General features: G+C 41.8%; 2 protein-coding genes across 3 annotated transcripts; both read left to right on the plus strand.

Moving 5' to 3' along the window:
* Positions 1-699: 699 nt before the first annotated feature.
* LOC307246037 (uncharacterized protein) lies at positions 700-7414 on the plus strand. Of its 2 annotated transcripts, none has more exons than XM_080021822.1 (3): positions 700-816; positions 4779-5335; positions 6024-7414. In XM_080021822.1, the coding sequence occupies exons 2-3, from the start codon at positions 4785-4787 to the stop codon at positions 6163-6165; spliced, it is 693 nt and encodes a 230-aa protein (XP_079877948.1). In that variant the 5' UTR covers positions 700-816; positions 4779-4784; the 3' UTR covers positions 6166-7414. The 2 variants fall into 2 exon arrangements, with proteins under 2 accessions (XP_079877948.1, XP_079877949.1); XM_080021823.1 differs by having other exon boundaries at positions 6027-7414.
* Positions 7415-15511: 8097 nt separating this feature from the next.
* On the plus strand, positions 15512-17071 carry chrna2b (cholinergic receptor, nicotinic, alpha 2b (neuronal); the record flags this gene model as incomplete). Its single annotated transcript, XM_080021410.1, has 2 exons — positions 15512-16690; positions 16946-17071. The coding sequence occupies exons 1-2, from the start codon at positions 15527-15529 to the stop codon at positions 17069-17071; spliced, it is 1290 nt and encodes a 429-aa protein (XP_079877536.1). The 5' UTR covers positions 15512-15526.
* Between the last annotated feature and the right edge of the window lie 550 nt (positions 17072-17621).

Here is a 17621-nt window from a genome sequence, read left to right on the forward strand (position 1 = left end):
CTTATAGTATGTGACAGGAAATATAATGGGCTAAATACAGGTTAATTAACTTTAATACACAATCTCTGGACTGTATTGTATACATGTAAGTATGTACAAATTATCAAGAACTTTTGAATGTGAGGATTGTAAGAAAATACTAATTTACCATTTGGGGTAAAATACAAAAGTACAATAAAAGCTGTTGTCACACTTTGATCTGCACCTCCTTACTCACTCTCTGTTACTGTGTTTTCAAAACCACATTTTTCATAAATTACTATAATTATAGGTGTGTGACTCCAATCTGCTTTAGCAGCAAAGTTTACTACTGTACTGTATATGTACCTATTTACTGTAAAATGTTAATCCTTTGCTTTGAAGTCCATGACTGCTGCTTTTGCTCATAGCTTTCTGTTGCTTTTGCTTTTGTCATAGTCATATAAAGGTTTCCCCCTAAACTTATGGAACCTTGTCTGTTCCCCATCAAAGGGCACAGATGTGAACTCGATTACGCCCCGTATCCACCCCTCCTTCTTCCAGCCCCTTTCCCACTGCAAAGAAAGAAATCATTGAGTTTCAGCCCTCTCTCCAAACATCCCCTCCCCTTCCCTCCCAGCAGCAGACAGGGGCGCACAGACTACCACACTCTCCAGCCAAACCCTAATTGTGGTGTGTGGTGTGCGCGTGTCTGCAGGTTTTTCTCTGAAATGAGAAAGGAAACAGAGTGAGTATTAGCTCTGTGTGCTTCTGAATAGTGCCATATTTCATTTTTTTATTTCATTTAAAAGACTGGATGTTACTGAGAATTTAACTGTGAAAAGTTACTGGAGTTAGGTAAGTTTTTTGTTTTTATGAGACAACTTTTACTTTGACCTTTAAGTGTGCCTAAACGCTATAAACACACATTGTATTTGTAAAACAAACTGATTTGAAGATTATAAAAATCCTTCTGCTCAGTGGTGTCAAGATTCATACTATATATTCATATATATAGTATATATTTATAAACTGTCTATATACACGTATACATATATATATATATATATATATATATATATATATATATATATATATATATATATATATTTTTTTAATATATATTCATATTGATTATTATACTTAATTTAATGTCTACACTTAAAATCAGTTAACAAATGCCGATAACTGTTTTTTATATACATTGTGTGTGTGTGTGTGTGTGCGCGTGCGTGCGTGCGTGCTTGCATACATGCATGTGTGTGTGTGTGTGTGTGTGTGTGTTTGCACAAACCTGTCACTGTCGCTCTGATTTCTTTCTGTCCCTTTCCAATAATACATCTTTACTGACCTTGCAAGGCCTTGTCATTTTGGTCAGAAAGCAGTGATATTTTTGTCCTAAGTGCTTGTTGTCATAGGAACATTCAATCGGTTGAGTTATGTGACACCTGTGATGCACACCTGTTGGGGCTATAGCGAGCTGCGCCTCAAACTCTCTCACTCTCTCACTTAATCAATATCAATATACCAATGCACCATTCAAAATGACTGTGCAACTCTTTTCATGGAGTACAAAACTTATTTTACATTCAACAAACGCATATGTAAGGCCTGCGTTTTGGACTATTAAAACTAAAACTGCCACCTAAATCAGTGAATTTCAGAATTCTTTCTCTTTTTTTTTTTTTCAACTAGCAAATAAGGCATTGTTTTCGGATTAGGGGCAACTGCAGACATGCGTTTCGATCTGAAACAGTCAAAGTGGATTGCCTTACTTTTGCAGGCAGGCTATTTTAATCCAATGGAAAACCCAGGTTGTAAGAGCCACTGCATAATGCTGGAATTTTTCCAGCTAACGCCGAAAAGGTTCCCAGGGGCCGTTGATAGTTTGTAAAACTAACACCATTTGAGGCAAACCGTATGAGAACAGGGGGGGAAACGTACAGATATTTTCCGAAGACAAAGGCATTTGCCACTGCCCATTCGAGATATAGAGGAGCTTTTAGCTTGTCATGGCTTTTAGGAAAGGTCATTAAATGTGTCTGACTTGTGCCTTTGAGTGCTGCTATTTCAATTCAACACAGATGCTATAAAGTTAATTTTAAAATGAAACAGATTCGTGTTCAGTTGTTTGGCTTGCAGGTTTGTAACTGCCTGCATCGAGGTTCTGTTTTAAAAGAGCAGTTTAAACAAAATAAAAGATTCATTGATGGATTTGGTCATTTTGCGTTAAGTTTTCCAAGACAAGAAATACCGTATATTTAGATAAAAGCTAAAACGCAAAGAAAAATAATCTATTTTATATAGTAATTCAAGTTTTTAAAATGTCTTTCACTATGTTGTGAATATGACTTGTCATTGTCATCGGCCACTGATTCCAAAGTGAAAATATGCAAGGAATAAAAGATTGAGGAAAGATTGAGTGAAATAAATCGACAGACTGTTGATATCTTAATTAGGAGGCAGACTGACAAGTACTATGTTCATTTAGCTGTTTTTGTAAACACAAGTAAATGAGCTATGTGACATTTAAATTGTACCAATAACAAATCCTAATTAGGTTGGATGTTTACTGTGACAAAGCAATGTTTTTTTTTTCCTTTAACACCAGCAGAGAAGTTCATATTCTTGTTAAGCCTCTGTAGGACGAAGCACTCATCCCTCTTCAACAATACATAAAAAATGGAGTTAGTTAGTCCAGTTTTAAAAGATTTGTCTTTGGTTTTGTTGCCAAAGATTTTATAATGTTTCTGAAGTCAACTTTTATGGTAATTAGAAACAGAGGAGAGAGAGAGAGAGAGAGAGAGAGAGAGAGCATGAGGGAGTAGCCAACACTTGGTCGTTTTACGACTTGTGGACAGACAGGAGCTCATCTATGCACTTTTACAGAGATGTTCACAAATATAGCGCGGCATTCATTTTTTTTGTTAGTCGTCTTCAAAGTTAAATTGCTGTTGGTTCAAAATAAAATGTAAAAATATGGTAAAATGGTCCAGGTCCGCTGTAAAACCAAACCAACTTGGTAACTGATGAATGAGGAAAAAGAAAAAGCAAGTTGCTGAACTTTTTCTAGCCCCCCTGATTTTGAAGATTGGTTTCATGTTTGTTTCCAGATGTTGAAGAGTGCTGATGAGCTTTGGTAGAAAGACAAGTATTGTGAAGTATTGTACTGCAAACATTGAGAAAGTCAACTCAGTCATTGTGCCATGTTTTCGCATAAATGTAGAAGACAAACTCTGTTATTACTGATCCTGTAATCCTTCGGACAACAGAGATTCAAAGTGCAATATAATTATAACAGCTTCAATATGTACAAGATAACACCAAACAAACACAATTCATGGAATCCAGAAAGTGTGTCAGTATAGCGTGAATCCCAGACCATTGAAATGAATGTATTTACAATGCATCTTCGTTATGTTTGAAAAACGTGTGATTCCTGTTGGTGAAAATATTAGCTCAATGACATCAAACTGTAGAAGTAAGTTTGTTTCCATTTCAAGAAAGACATTTCTTTCCGCTCCTTTGTCCTTTCTCTGTATACAACTTTTCCAATACAGCCTTTAGACTGGCAATTGTATCGTGCTATTGTCTGCTGTTATTATTTGGACTAGGAGTCAAAATACTGTCATTACTGGCATCAACACTCAAGGAACTGCCACGGCTAACGAAAGTCCTTGACCAATTATGCGCTTGTTAGTGCTTCGGGATTTTTTTTTTCGTGTAGACAAAGATAAATTGGAAAAAAAAGACGAAAAACAAAAACATGACAAATGTGTACAGCTGCTAGACTCAAAGGTGTGTCCTAAGCAGCAGACAACTTTATCATTAATTTGACGTACCACTCTTGAAGTAACTGGTGAAAGGGTACAATTCACGTTAAAACAACAGAATTGTTTGAGAGTAACTGCTTAGGGTGATATCACATTTTTACTGGTAAAATAATTCCACTTAGCTCCCACTTGAATAGTGCACTGATAGAAGGAAAAGGGAGAGTGGAAGCCATGAGAAATATCTGGTATGGGAATGGTGTGCAACTCAGCTTGCTGACTGATACCGTAGGATTCCTTGGTGCATATTACTAAGCCTGAATGTATGTGTGAATTAATGAAAGGATGCATAAAATATGAAGCTCCTATGTCTTAAACATCTCTGGGGGACTCCAAGTGGACAGCGGACCTTGCCCTGCATGTACAGTATAAGGATAATAATCAGCCTGTCATTCTTTGGATTCATGAATCTGAATCATATAAACATTTATTTTCTGTGTTTATGTCTGATGGCTCAGGAAACTGAGTGTAGAAGCTCTGATTGTTGAATGTGCCACAACTGCATAGATTAGTTTTTACACATAGTTTTGCACTTCAACCTTTCATCTGTGATTGTATCCTGTCTATGCTTTATTCTTCATTGCTTTTATATAATGCATTTTATGCCATATGTAATGTATTTTATTGCTCTTATGGCATCTCCATATAGAACATACAGGTAGTTAATTTTGCCAATTGTATTTGTTGAAAACAATGGCGTTTCCACCTTTTGGAATAGAATTAACAAATGCAAAATACAAATACAAATTAAGTTTGTTTGACAATACCAGTGTTACTGTAGTAATCTTAAGGTAGGTTCCTCACTAGAGACGTTATTAAAATAAATTACATTTTAGCTACTGTATGATCATGAAAGTGGTCAGGGGTAATGTAATATATGTGTGCTGACTGGTAAATGGGCTAAAACTCAATTTGTCACCGGTATGGTCCCTTAACTGGATCAATTAAACAATTAAAGGTTGAAATGTACCTCTTTCTTCCTCTCCGCAGGTCACCATGTGGTCCTGCTGGATGCTTGGTGTCTTGGTATGGCTATCAATCGCTAAACCAACCCTCTGCCAAAGTGGGGATGGTGACTGGGGTTCGGGCTCTGACATGTCTGTGGCAACGCTTGCCCTTAGCAACACCACTTCTCTAGCAGCTGGCGATGAACCCGCAAGGATGTCATATAACCACGCATGGGTTCCTCCAGCATCAGTCACACCCTCACCGTTGCCCTCGCCGACACACCTCTATGAGTCCAACCTAGACAAATGCTCTGTCCACTTCAACACAAACACAGCCTATGCTCGGCGGCTTAAGCTCCAAAAAGAAAAGCTGGCATACCTGAAGGCCATCCAACATGGCAACCAGGCGGTCATAGAGAACCTTGTGCAGTTTGTGGGGTCGGAGGTGGGCAATCAGAGATATGCAGATGTCATCGAGGAGAATGTTATTGGAATCAGGGAGGACCACATCAGCTGCCAAGGGGTCGTGCAGAAGGCTGCAGAGGACCTAGAAAAGCAATTGGAAGGGGAGGTCACAACGGCCCATGACGGGATGCAAAAGTGAGTCAAGTGTTAACTGACAATTGTTTTTGAAAGTGTGAATGTGTGTATGGATAGAGAGCTGAAAATAATGACCATGACTCACAGGTATCTCAATTCAAACCGTTATTGAAAAATAAAATGGTCCCTTTCAGTTGATTGTTGACAACTATTTAGTTTATTGAACTCCAACACAATAACACACTTTGGCATTTCTTCAAAATATCTTACTAAGTGCTTACAAACAGTAAGACTGAAGAATAATTAAAAATTAGAAATTTAAAGTTTCACAAAATGCTGTCAATTCCTCTTTTGATATTTTGTCCCTTTAAGCATATTACAATTTTGCAGTGCATATTTTTTTGCAGTGAATAGTTTCCATTGTTTTCTTCCTTTGCTCTTCACTTAGTCTGATATGTTTACCCTTTGCTTTCATGAAACGATCTTTGACCACTGCCGATGCATCATAACAGCTCTAAATATTACAAACAAGAGTCTCTCAATGGCTCTCTCAAAACTCAATCTGGACTTCAAACAGTCCCAAACAATCTTTGCCACATACGTAGATGGCATGAATCAGGTTCCCATTTCTCCTTCTACAGACTCTCTCTCTCTCCACACAGTAACTCCATCTGATCCTGCTCTCTCTCTGTCTGACTGTTCCTCTGTCCTTCTCACCCCCACTGCTGATGGTGACCGCTTTCCCAAGCAGAATCACGGAGGCGTCTTTGGCCTTTGAAGGGATGCTTCGTGCTGCAGCAGACATCGCCAGCAGGTTGGAGAGCTCATCGCTGGCCCTGCATGCTTCATTCACCAAGCAGCTGAAAAACACACTCAGTATTCATCACTAAGGAATTAAAAGAAGGTGTTGTGCACCTCTCACATGTGCCATCCTCTTTAGGGTGATGCTGCATTCGATTTTTTTGCCACCTGTTTGAGGGTCAAAAATGAATAATAATTCATGTGAAAACCCTGTAGTGTGCCTTGTAATTTTACAACTGTTGTTACTTTGTGTCAAGCTAGGCAATTTCAGCAACCATGATACTTAGTGTTTTTAAGTCAAATAGCCAAAAAATAACATTAGACAGGGAAGCCAATACGTTAGAATTATGTAAGCTCCGATCTAATGTGACGTAAAAAAAACCCCCAAAAAACAAGAATTAAAAATACTTTTCATTCAATGATCCCTAAAAAAAGTGGTACAAAGTTGTAATAAGTCACTTAAAAGTTAAGACTTAAAAGTCAGAAGGACACTGACTAATATGAATGTAATGGAACCAGCGTTAGTTAATTTAAGTTAATTTTCCTTTAGTTCAAGAGTTAGTTGTATAGTTTGTATAAGGTTTGACTGCATAAAGTGCAATAACATATTTCCATCCAGACTTTACAGTATATGTCTTTAGTGAAGTGAGAAATGACAACTGTAGTGGGTGGATTGTCAAGAAAAACTATTCCAGATTGTGCTCTGATGGCTGTCCGACCGCACTCTTGGTTTGCTCTATAAAAATAAATGGCATGACAATCTAGGTTCAAGGGCAAGGATGGAGGCAGGGATAAGCTTGTCATTGTTTGAGAAGTAAAGCCCATCCATGTGATTACCGCTCAAGGACTTGGTTCTGATGGGTTATGGTAGGAAATACAGTGTAATGTGATGAACTGCTTGCCACTGAAAATAATTTCAAATAACCTGTGTCTTAGTGCTAACATATTAGAGTTCCACAAACACGAGAGGACAGGTCATTGTGAAATAAATTTGACATGAACACATGCTGATAAAGACAAAAAATACCAGAAAAATAGAATACCATTAGCCTTGCACTGTTTTAAGGAATATACAAAACACAGACTTCTTACTATAAAACCTTTAATCAAAATCAATTTTATTCCAAAAATGTATCTCCTGGTGATTATTGATCAATGAAAGATTAATAGGGGTTTATTTTCTGAACAGTTATCAGGAATTACTTTTTGCTTCCATTATCCCAGAGCTGACTAGGTTTACCTACTCAAGCTCATAGACTTCACGGCCAGTACTGTGTATATTGTGTTATACGCTTCACCTTGTCATGGAAATAATAGTATTTTCATGTTTTGCAATAATAAAATATGCATTATAGACTTGATATACATGTTACTATATGTTAATTAAATGATATCAGCAAACCGAAATTCTGCTTTTTGTTTCTTTATTTCATTGCTCTGTTTCCTGCGTCTCCTGCATCTTCTCTCACAACCTCTATCTATACTCATTTTAATACTTGTTTCTCCTTTGACTTAATAATGAAAATATATTTTATCCTCAGTTTGCCCTCTAGCTATTATTAATATATATATATATATAATTTATACATATATACTGTATATATATATATATATATATAAAGCAAGGACATTATTTTCCTAATGGACCGATTACAAAAATAATACACTGTTTAATTTACAAAATAAGCAAACCAGCCGAATTTATATTGGTCCTGGTTTTCTTATCAGTTGTGCATGTGTTATCCTTCATCTCTGTTGCTTATTTGTGTGTTTGTGTGTGTGTGTGTGTGTGTGTGTGTGTGTGTGTGTGCGTGCGTGCGTGCGTGCGTGTGCCTGTGCGTGTGCGTGTGCGTATGTGTATGTGTGTGTGTGTGTGTGTGTGTGTGTGTGTGTGTGTGTGCGTGACAGGGAACTGGGAATCAGTGTGTACAAACTAAATTGCTCAAACAAGGTATATCTACAAATATAAATAGCTATCACATGTTTTTCCACTGGAATTAGTGGATTAGTGCGGATTTGATCAGCAGATGTTGAGAGAGAGAGAGAGAGATATGTTTGCCTGGTGGGGTTAAAAGGTTTAAAGTATGAAGGGACCCCATACGCCTAGGATAGTAAGGGACCTCAGATTCAAAATCAGGATAGGATGGGAACTCACATTTCATGACACGGTATGAAGGGACTTCATACAGCCAGGATAGGAAGGGACCTCATATTAATGCCGGGGTAGGAAGGGACCTCATATGTAAAACCAGGGTAGGAAGGAACCCCATAAGGGACCTCATATGTAAAACCAGGGTAGGAAGGGACCTCATATGTAAAACCAGGGTAGGAAGGAACCCCATAAGGGACCTCATATGTAAAACCAGGGTAGGAAGGGACCTCATATGTAAAACCAGGGTAGGAAGGAACCCCATAAGGGACCTCATATGTAAAACCAGGGTAGGAAGGGACCTCATATGTAAAACCAGGGTAGGAAGGAACCCCATAAGGGACCTCAGATGTAAAACAGGGTAGGAAGGAACCTCATATATAAAACCAGGGTAAGATGGAACCTCATAAGGGACCCCATATGTAAAATCGGGGTAGGAAGGAACCTCATAAGGACCCTCATATGTAAAACCAGGGTAGGAAGGGACCTCATATGTAAAACCAGGGTAAGATGGAACCTCATAAGGGACCTCATATATAAAACCAGGGTAAGATGGAACCTCATAAGGGACCTCATATATAAAACCAGTGTAGGAAGGAACCTCATAAGGGACCTCATATGTAAAACCGGGGTAGGAACGAGCCTCATAAGGGACCTCATTATGTAAAATCAGGGTAGTAAGGAACCTCATATATAAAACCAGGGTAAGATGGAACCTCATAAGGGACCCCATATGTAAAATCGGGGTAGGAAGGAACCTCATAAGGACCCTCATATGTAAAACCAGGGTAGGAAGGGACCTCATATGTAAAACCAGGGTAGGAAGGGACCTCATATGTAAAACCAGGGTAGGATGGAACCTCATAAGGGACCTCATTATGTAAAATCAGGGTAGGAAGGAACCCCATAAGGGACCTCAGATGTAGAACCAGGGTAGGAACGAGCCTCATAAGGGACCTCATTATGTAAAATCAGGGTAGGAAGGAATCTCATATATAAAACCAGGGTAGGAAGGAACCTCATAAGGGACCTCGTATATAAAACCAGGGTAGGAAGGGACCTCATATATAAAACCAGGGTAGGAAGGAACCTCATAAGGGACCTCATATGTAAAACCAGGGTAGGAACGAGCCACATAAGGGACCTCATTATGTAAAATCAGGGTAGGAAGGAACCTCATATATAAAACCAGGGTAAGATGGAACCTCATAAGGGACCTCATATGTAAAACCAGGGTAGGAAGGAACCTCATAAGGACCCTCATATGTAAAACCAGGGTAGGAAGGAACCTCATAAGGACCCTCATATGTAAAACCAGGGTAGGAAGGAACCTCAGATTTAAAATCAGGGTAGGAAGGAACCTCATATGGGACCTCAGATTTAATATATGTAAAACCAGGGTGGGAAGGCGGATCACTTCTCCCCAGCAGCAACAAAGAGCACCCCAAAGTTATTCGGCCACGTCACGCTTCTCCCCCGCCCTCCAACATAAGAGGCGACATCCAAACTATAACCCCCCGTCGTCGGGTTGTCCCGCCGTGCTCCCCACGCCACGAAGATGACACTTTCCCCCGGCGTGGCACTGTCTGAAGATAGCGTGTGTGGAGGAACGGACGCGCAGGTTCCAGCTGCAAACCATGAAGTACGGATGCAACCACCTGTTCTGGGTGCGGGCGGCTGTTCTCTGGAGGCTCCTCTTGTGCGAAACAAGTAAGTTCTTTCACTGCGAGACACGGATACGATATCGACGCCGCTATGAGACGGGATACCCTCTGGATTTGATTTTCATTTCTTGTTGTTGTTGTTATCGTACTGTTGTATCGTGATCGTTCGGTTAAACGAAACGACATTTTGTGAACTTCGGAGATTGTTCGAGGCTGTTCTCACCGTCGCACCCGCTTGCTCCCATTATCCACATCACTTATGGGTGTTTCTCACATATTTCGTATGAAAGCACCAATAGTCACGCGTGGAACGTATCGGAAAGTTATCGACGCCGTCTCAAAATATCGGCATGTTTGATTTGGCCGATGTCGCCCTTCCCTCCCCATATTGAAGGTGTGTGGGTTGTTTTTATATTTTATTTTCAACGTTATTTTGTGCTTTTTTTCTTTCTCTCTCTCTCTCCCCCTAATTAAGTGCCAGCTACGAGGCAGATACCTGGAAAACGTTAAGCTCACGGGTTAGTTTCCCAAAACCGCTCCACTCACCTGTTATTGGGGCTTCGCGTCAGAGTGTTTTACAGTGAGCGACGTCGCTCCGGTTTTACTGCACGTCGCGCTTTCCGTGCGCTCGGTCCCGCGCCGCGCGTCTTGGACTCCGCGATCCCTGCGAAAGAGTCCAAAGCATCCGGAGCAGGGGAGCCGCGGACCGGCCCCCGGGCACCGTGCGGCTGGATGCCGGGCCAGGCCGTTTGGCCGCAGCACGGTAGGTGTGACGGGGGTTCCTGCTCCCCGCTGCCAGGAGCCTTTGATCTGCGACGCCTTTGCTGCGTTTTTTGTGTCAGGAGCCACATCTGTGCGCTGCAGCCGGGCGGACAGATGAGCGCACACACACACACACACACACACACACACACACACACACACACACACACACACGCACACACACGCACGCACACACACACACACACACACACACACACACAGTGTTGTCTGTCATGGATGGACATCATGCATAATATCAGATGAGCCACTGTGTGTGTGTGTGTGTGTGTGTGTGTGTGTGTGTGTGTGTGTGTGTGTGTGTGTGTGTGTGTGTGTGTGTGTGTGTGTGTGTGTGCGTGCGTGCGTGCGTGTATCATTGGTGATTAGGAACAATGAACCCGGCACTATTTCTATGATGCGACTCGTACTGCACAAATCGGGAAAGGTACGTTTCAAACTTGCACACAATCTGTTGAATATCTATCGTACTCAGAGTGTGTCTTAGCTGATTTCTAAAGCCCCCATTTAAATGCCGCTTCATTTATTCATTTGTACATATCCTATCGGTTGGTCGTGACTCTAACATGCACTGATAATCAGACAGATTTACTGAACGATAGTTACAGTTGTATGTCACATAATACTGTAACTCCTTTAAAGTACATTTCAAGCGTGTACACAATCTGTTACACATTTGTGTTGCTTAGAGACAATTTGAGATTCTAAGGGTGTATTGTAGAATCTTAAATTACATTATGTGGGGCTTTCCAAAATTTTCTAGACCGGCGGTCCTTCAACGTGGGGTCTGGGGACCCCCAAGAGGTCCCTGGCATAATTATTAATAGTTAAACTTTAAACGTTATTTAATTTACAAGGTGTCAGAACCACAAGAGAATGTAGAATAACGATTTTTTTTATTTTTATAAAATCATATTTTCACTGTTATCTCCCTAACTATAGTACAGACGGGTATATAACAATAAAAATCTAACATTAAGCTCCCAGAGACAAAATCATTTTAAATGAGTCTATGACCTATCAAATTGAGGGTCCTTGATATGAAAAAGAGAATCACTGGGCTGGATCATTTCTGAAGATACACAGATATGGAATCAGCATGGCCAATAAATAACTTCATTTGATTTGCACTGTTAACATGCCATTTTGACCTCACGCTGGAATCTGCCACTCTGGTTATGCCTCATTTATTAAGTTCTAATGAGTTGTCGGTGTGGTCGTCATAGCTGTTTTGCCCGCTTGCGTGTAATGATGCTGTCCTGGCGCAGAGAGCGGGTCTTCTGCTAGACGCTGGCAAATCCAAGTTCTCATGTCAAGATTCTTGACACTGGCACTCTTATCGGCCGACACTGTCGATAACAATTCAGGAGGCGAAAGGCATGATTCCCCAACAAATAACTGCGTAAACTGCGTTTACTAGAACAAATACGATATGTTACTTTTTCATGAAAAAAAAACCCCAGATCTTGCACAGCATTAATTAGTCAATCACAAGTTAAAGATGGATACTGGTTCAACAGTGGAGATCTGTCGTATTACCATGCACGACTCTGGCTTATTTAACGATACGAACGGGGGATTTAATTAGTTACAGAGATTTATACATCCAAAACACACCCAACACACACACACACACACACACACACACACACCAATGTCAGCAGTATTCTGCCTCTGCTCAGGTGAAAGATGTCAGTTAATTGTTTTTGGCTCCACTCCTACTCGTGGGGTGACAGACAGTTGTGTGGCAGCTGAACAACAAACACCCTTCGATACGGAGGGATTAAGTCACCTCCACTTAGCACTGGCAAGTAATGATGTGTGTAATTGAATCTGATTAGAGGATGAGGAGGCGGACCGTAATCCCCGCAGGAGGGGGGATTCCTATCTACTTCCCAGCTCACAAGCAAAAAGTACGGAAAGTTACTTCGGTCGACTTGTCCCCGTCTCGAGACCTTCACTGCGACACCGCAACAGGACAGGGGGGGGCGGGGGGGGGATTGTGGGAATCACAGCGCTGCAGCAGAGGCCACAGAGGGCTGAGTGATTTTTACAGTTTCTGCCCGTGGAGATTTTGTTGCCCGCACGCAGAGCTGAGATCAAAAAGATCAAAGCCCGAGCTGAAGATGTCGAGGCGTGTCGTAAGCTTTTTCCGGGAAAGGTCTTCCGTGGAAACCGATGCTTTCGAGGGATGTTGGTAATGATGTCACCCCCCCACCGTGCCTCAACTTTTTTGAATGGGTTCATCTTTGGAGTTGTGCAAGCTCGACGATTCTATTTGAGTAATTCGATGAGCAATTCCATTTTATTTAGTTCTTTGTCATGAGAAGACCCACTCGCATTCAGAGGAGGAGCTCTTCAAGAAGCTGTTCATCGGGTACAACAAGTGGTCTAGGCCCGTGCCAAACATCTCAGACGTGGTCATCGTGAAGTTTGGACTTTCCATAGCACAGCTCATTGATGTGGTGAGTAAATAACACTGTCAATCTGTCTCTCTCTCTCTCTCTGTCTCTCTCTCTCTCTCTCTCTCTCTCTAGTTTTATAAGGGGGCAGCAAATATATATATATAGCAAATATATATATATATATATATATATATATATATATATATATATATATATATATATATGCAAACATAAATATACATACACTCTACACATATATACTGTGTGTATTTATATATGTTTGGTTTAGTAACTATTGTGCATAACGTCCTGTGCGTGCAAATATGAACTGCAATCACTGTATATACATATGAACGTATGTATGTGGCAAATAAACCTCTTCTTGAATCTTGAATCTATATATGTACAGTATATATATATATATATATATATATATATATATATATATATATATATATATATATATATATATATATATCTGCCTATTTATAAAACTGCTGCTTAAGGAAATATGTGATAACTAAATTATGTAAACCATCAAAGCAGCATCTCCACATCATCCTGATATCGAGTGGAAGTTTGCTGCTCACTAGAGCGGCCTTGAGTCTTGGACTCAGACCATATTCTCCTGGACTCAAGCCAGTGTTCACTGGTTCTTTCGCTGCCTGCATATGTCTGATTCTCCTTCTCCCTTCTGTCTCAGGATGAGAAGAACCAAATGATGACAACCAATGTGTGGCTGAAACAGGTGAGTGTTAGAGTACAAAATTAACTGATTCTTTGTTGCTCCTTCTGGGGGAACTGAGTTCCCTGCATTTACCCGTCATAGCATCTGACATGCTGTATGTAAATGCGGAAATGTGTTGTTTTCACAGTAAATTGGAATGCTAATTTGCAGATATAATAATCATTATTATGATGTAAAGAATTCTATGTATCATACTCTCATGCCGGGATGTCTTCAGGAGTGGAATGACTACAAACTTCGCTGGAAACCATCTGACTATGATAACGTGACCTCCATAAGAGTACCGTCCGAACTCATATGGGTACCAGACATCGTTCTCTATAACAAGTGAGTGAAAGAAATGATATAACCCGAAGGAAAACATATATGAACACAAATTCGGGAGAGGAGATCTGTTTTCTTGTTTCCAGGGGATTTATTGGTTGCACCAGTTTAAGATTCTGAACTAGTCAAACAAAATGTTGTGAAATATGACACATAACTGGAAACAAGCTGCTAGAGTATTGTAGTTCACCTGTTGGTGTTTTATTCACCTCACCTATTGTTTCAAGTAAAACATAAAGTCACCTTATAGATTATAATATGAAGATGGCCCCATCTAGTGGACACCAAAGCACTACAAAAATATTTACATTTATTCACGTGAACCGCAAAGTATCAAATCTGCAATGAAAGGCGTGTTTATATCAAAGTTGTATGCATGTTCTGTACGATTCAAATTATTTCCCCCTGCCCTTTGCTGGCTGTCGACTAGATGAATAAACTGCCATTAGAAAGTGACATTCTTGAGTAGAATATTGCTTTACACTAAAACCCCATGCTTCCGATACATTCCACCATCTTCTGATTGTGGCAGTTTGCCTGCCGCACGCCATCCGGGTGGCGTCTTCTGGCCCTTCCGGCATGGAGACACAGACAATGGAGTAGCAAACACACCAGTTAATTGTACAGAGTGGACAAGGTGGGACAAGCGCCAGAGAAGATGGACAACATATCATGACAAGGGCTCCTCCCCTTTGTGTGTGGGGAAGGGGGTTTTACCTGTTGCTCGTTGATTACTCTGACGAGCAAAAGATGTACAGCCACACTGATCCTGGGCCCAATTACCTAGACCCAAGACAGGTGTGGCTGCTCAAACCATGCCACCCACACACCACACTGATTAACTTCAGGATGATTAAACATTTTTATGATGTAATTCCACTTCATCAAACATGGTGTAATCACAGTCGGTAAACAAAATTAGATTGCTGCGCGAAAAATACCCAATGATGAGGACTCATCATTCACCGGCGGCGGCTATTCATCCCATTTGAGCGATGAATTGTGCTTGGCTCCACTTCCGTTTGGAGTGAACAATCGAGATCATCTGCAGAGGAGTTCAGTTAAGCAGATTATTTCTGGGAAATGATAGCTCCCCCTGGAACAGTCTGGTTCATAAAATTACAAAACCGTTAAACTTTTTACCCAACAAATAAGCGTGGCATGGCTGGGATCCATCTGAGAGTAAAATGGGTGTGGTGTAGATGTTGTTGGTGTAGAACTCAGTCTGATAAAAGATAATATATTTGACTTTCTTGACTGACTCCAGTTACCCTTCAGGTGTTTAACGTTAATTATCACCACATGATCTGCATGGATCTACATAGTAATTTCTATGATTCTTGCTCTTCCAGTGCCGATGGCGAGTTTGCCGTAACTCACATGACCAAGGCTCACCTGTTCCACACAGGCAAGGTCCGCTGGGTGCCCCCTGCCATCTACAAGAGCTCCTGCAGCATCGACGTCACCTTCTTCCCGTTCGACCAGCAGAACTGCAAGATGAAATTCGGCTCCTGGACCTACGACAAGGCCAAGATCGACCTGGAGCGCATTGAGAACACTGTGGACCTTAACAACTACTGGGAGAGCGGCGAGTGGGCCATCATCAACGCGGTGGGCACGTACAACACCAAGAAGTACGACTGTTGCCACGAGATCTACCCGGACATCACCTACTTCTTCATCATCCGCCGGCTCCCGCTCTTCTACACCATCAACCTCATCATCCCCTGCCTTCTCATCTCCTGCCTCACCGTGCTGGTCTTCTACCTGCCGTCCGACTGCGGTGAGAAGATCACGCTGTGCATCTCCGTGCTGCTCTCCCTCACCGTCTTCCTCCTGCTCATCACCGAGATCATCCCGTCCACCTCGTTGGTCATCCCGCTCATCGGCGAGTACCTCCTCTTCACCATGATCTTCGTCACGCTCTCCATCGTCATCACCGTCTTCGTGCTCAACGTGCACCACCGCTCGCCGGGCACCCACAAGATGCCGCGCTGGGTGCACTCCATCTTCCTGGACCTGATTCCTAGCTGGCTCTTCATGAGGCGGCCGGCGCCAGACGGCAGGCGTTGCAAGTTGCTGCTGCTCCAGCGCCAGGCGGCGGCAACGGCGGTGCGCTGGCCCTGCCACCGCAACCCGGCAATGCAGCAGCAGCAACCTGGCAACTGCCTCAGCACGTCAGCTACCTGGTTGAGGGATGACCCCGAGAGACGCTGCTACGAGGACCTGGAGCTGGGCACACTGAGCTCGTACTTCTCCTTCCGCCCTCCGTCGCCCCGACCCCCCGGCTCCACGCCTCCACTTCAGCCCAAGAGCCTGCAGAGGGACAAGTACAGCACCCAGAGTCGCCCGGACGGAGGCCCAGGGAGCAGGCAGTTGCCGGGCGGAGGCGGCGGCATCAGGACGAATCCCACACAGAGAGCGAATAAAGTGGACAACGTGGTGTCGGAGTCGTCACTTCTTCTTTCGCCGAGTGTCATCCGTGCTTTGGAGGGCGTGCACTACATCGCAGACCATCTGAGAGCGGAGGATGCAGACTTTAGTGTAAGTACTGTTTAAATTTGTAAATGAAGTCTCATAGATCATCTGGCGTGAATGTGAACACACAATTGATTTACTTTCACTTTGTTAGATCATTGATTATTAGATGAATGAAGTAATGGATGGTAACTTTTAAACCTATTTGAACATATTAAACCATACGCTTAACATTTGCTGATCGCATTTGACTGCAAAAACAAATTATAATTAGGCAATTGATTATGCTCTAATCTGTTTTTCTCCACATACATCACACAGGTGAAAGAAGATTGGAAGTATGTTGCGATGGTGATCGACCGCATCTTTCTATGGATGTTCATTATTGTATGCCTACTTGGCACCATCGGCCTGTTCCTGCCACCCTGGCTGGCTGGAATGATTTAAAAAACTTTTAAATGTCCAGAGGGAACAGCTCTCCCTAAAGGAAAACCACCAAGACACAGAAGTAGCTCAACTTTCAACAAAATGTTTTGAGATGTTGTTGGCTGTTTGCGTTTTGTAAACATAAAACCTTGAGCCCGGGGGAGTTCAGCCTTCACGAGCTGCCCGGCGATCGCTTTCTACTTCAGGTTTTTCCCAGCCGTACTGACAAATTTTGACAAACATAACATGTTTTACTGGGGGCCTTGATTCCTACTGAGTACGTGCTTTCTTTTTTTTAACAAACATAATACTATGTTATATACAGTATATACTAAAATAAATACTTTGAACGCCTGCCCAATGTGGTATTTGTTGAATGTTGTGAAAATGCCATTTTGTTTCCAGTCTCAGATTGTTTTGCTCTTTGTCAGAGAAATGTTTTTTATTCATCTGAACTTAGCTTTGATGGAAGAGCAGATCCCGGGCTTTCACAGCAGAAGATCAGGGCATCTTGATATGGAATAGTGCCCTTTGATAAGCAGCAGAAAGCGGAAAGAGATTTTTACTTTCT

Source organism: Zeus faber, assembly GCF_960531495.2.
Source record: "Zeus faber genome assembly, chromosome: 2".
NCBI classification, from domain to species: Eukaryota; Metazoa; Chordata; class Actinopteri; order Zeiformes; family Zeidae; genus Zeus; species Zeus faber.

Coding starts and splice junctions, on each gene's coding strand:
- LOC307246037 (XM_080021822.1), top strand. CDS start 4,785: ATGTGGTCCTGCTGGATGCTTGGTGTCTTGGTATGGCTATCAATCGCT. Junction 5,336..6,023: donor GCCCATGACGGGATGCAAAA/GTGAGTCAAGTG, acceptor CGCTTTCCCAAG/CAGAATCACGGAGGCGTCTT.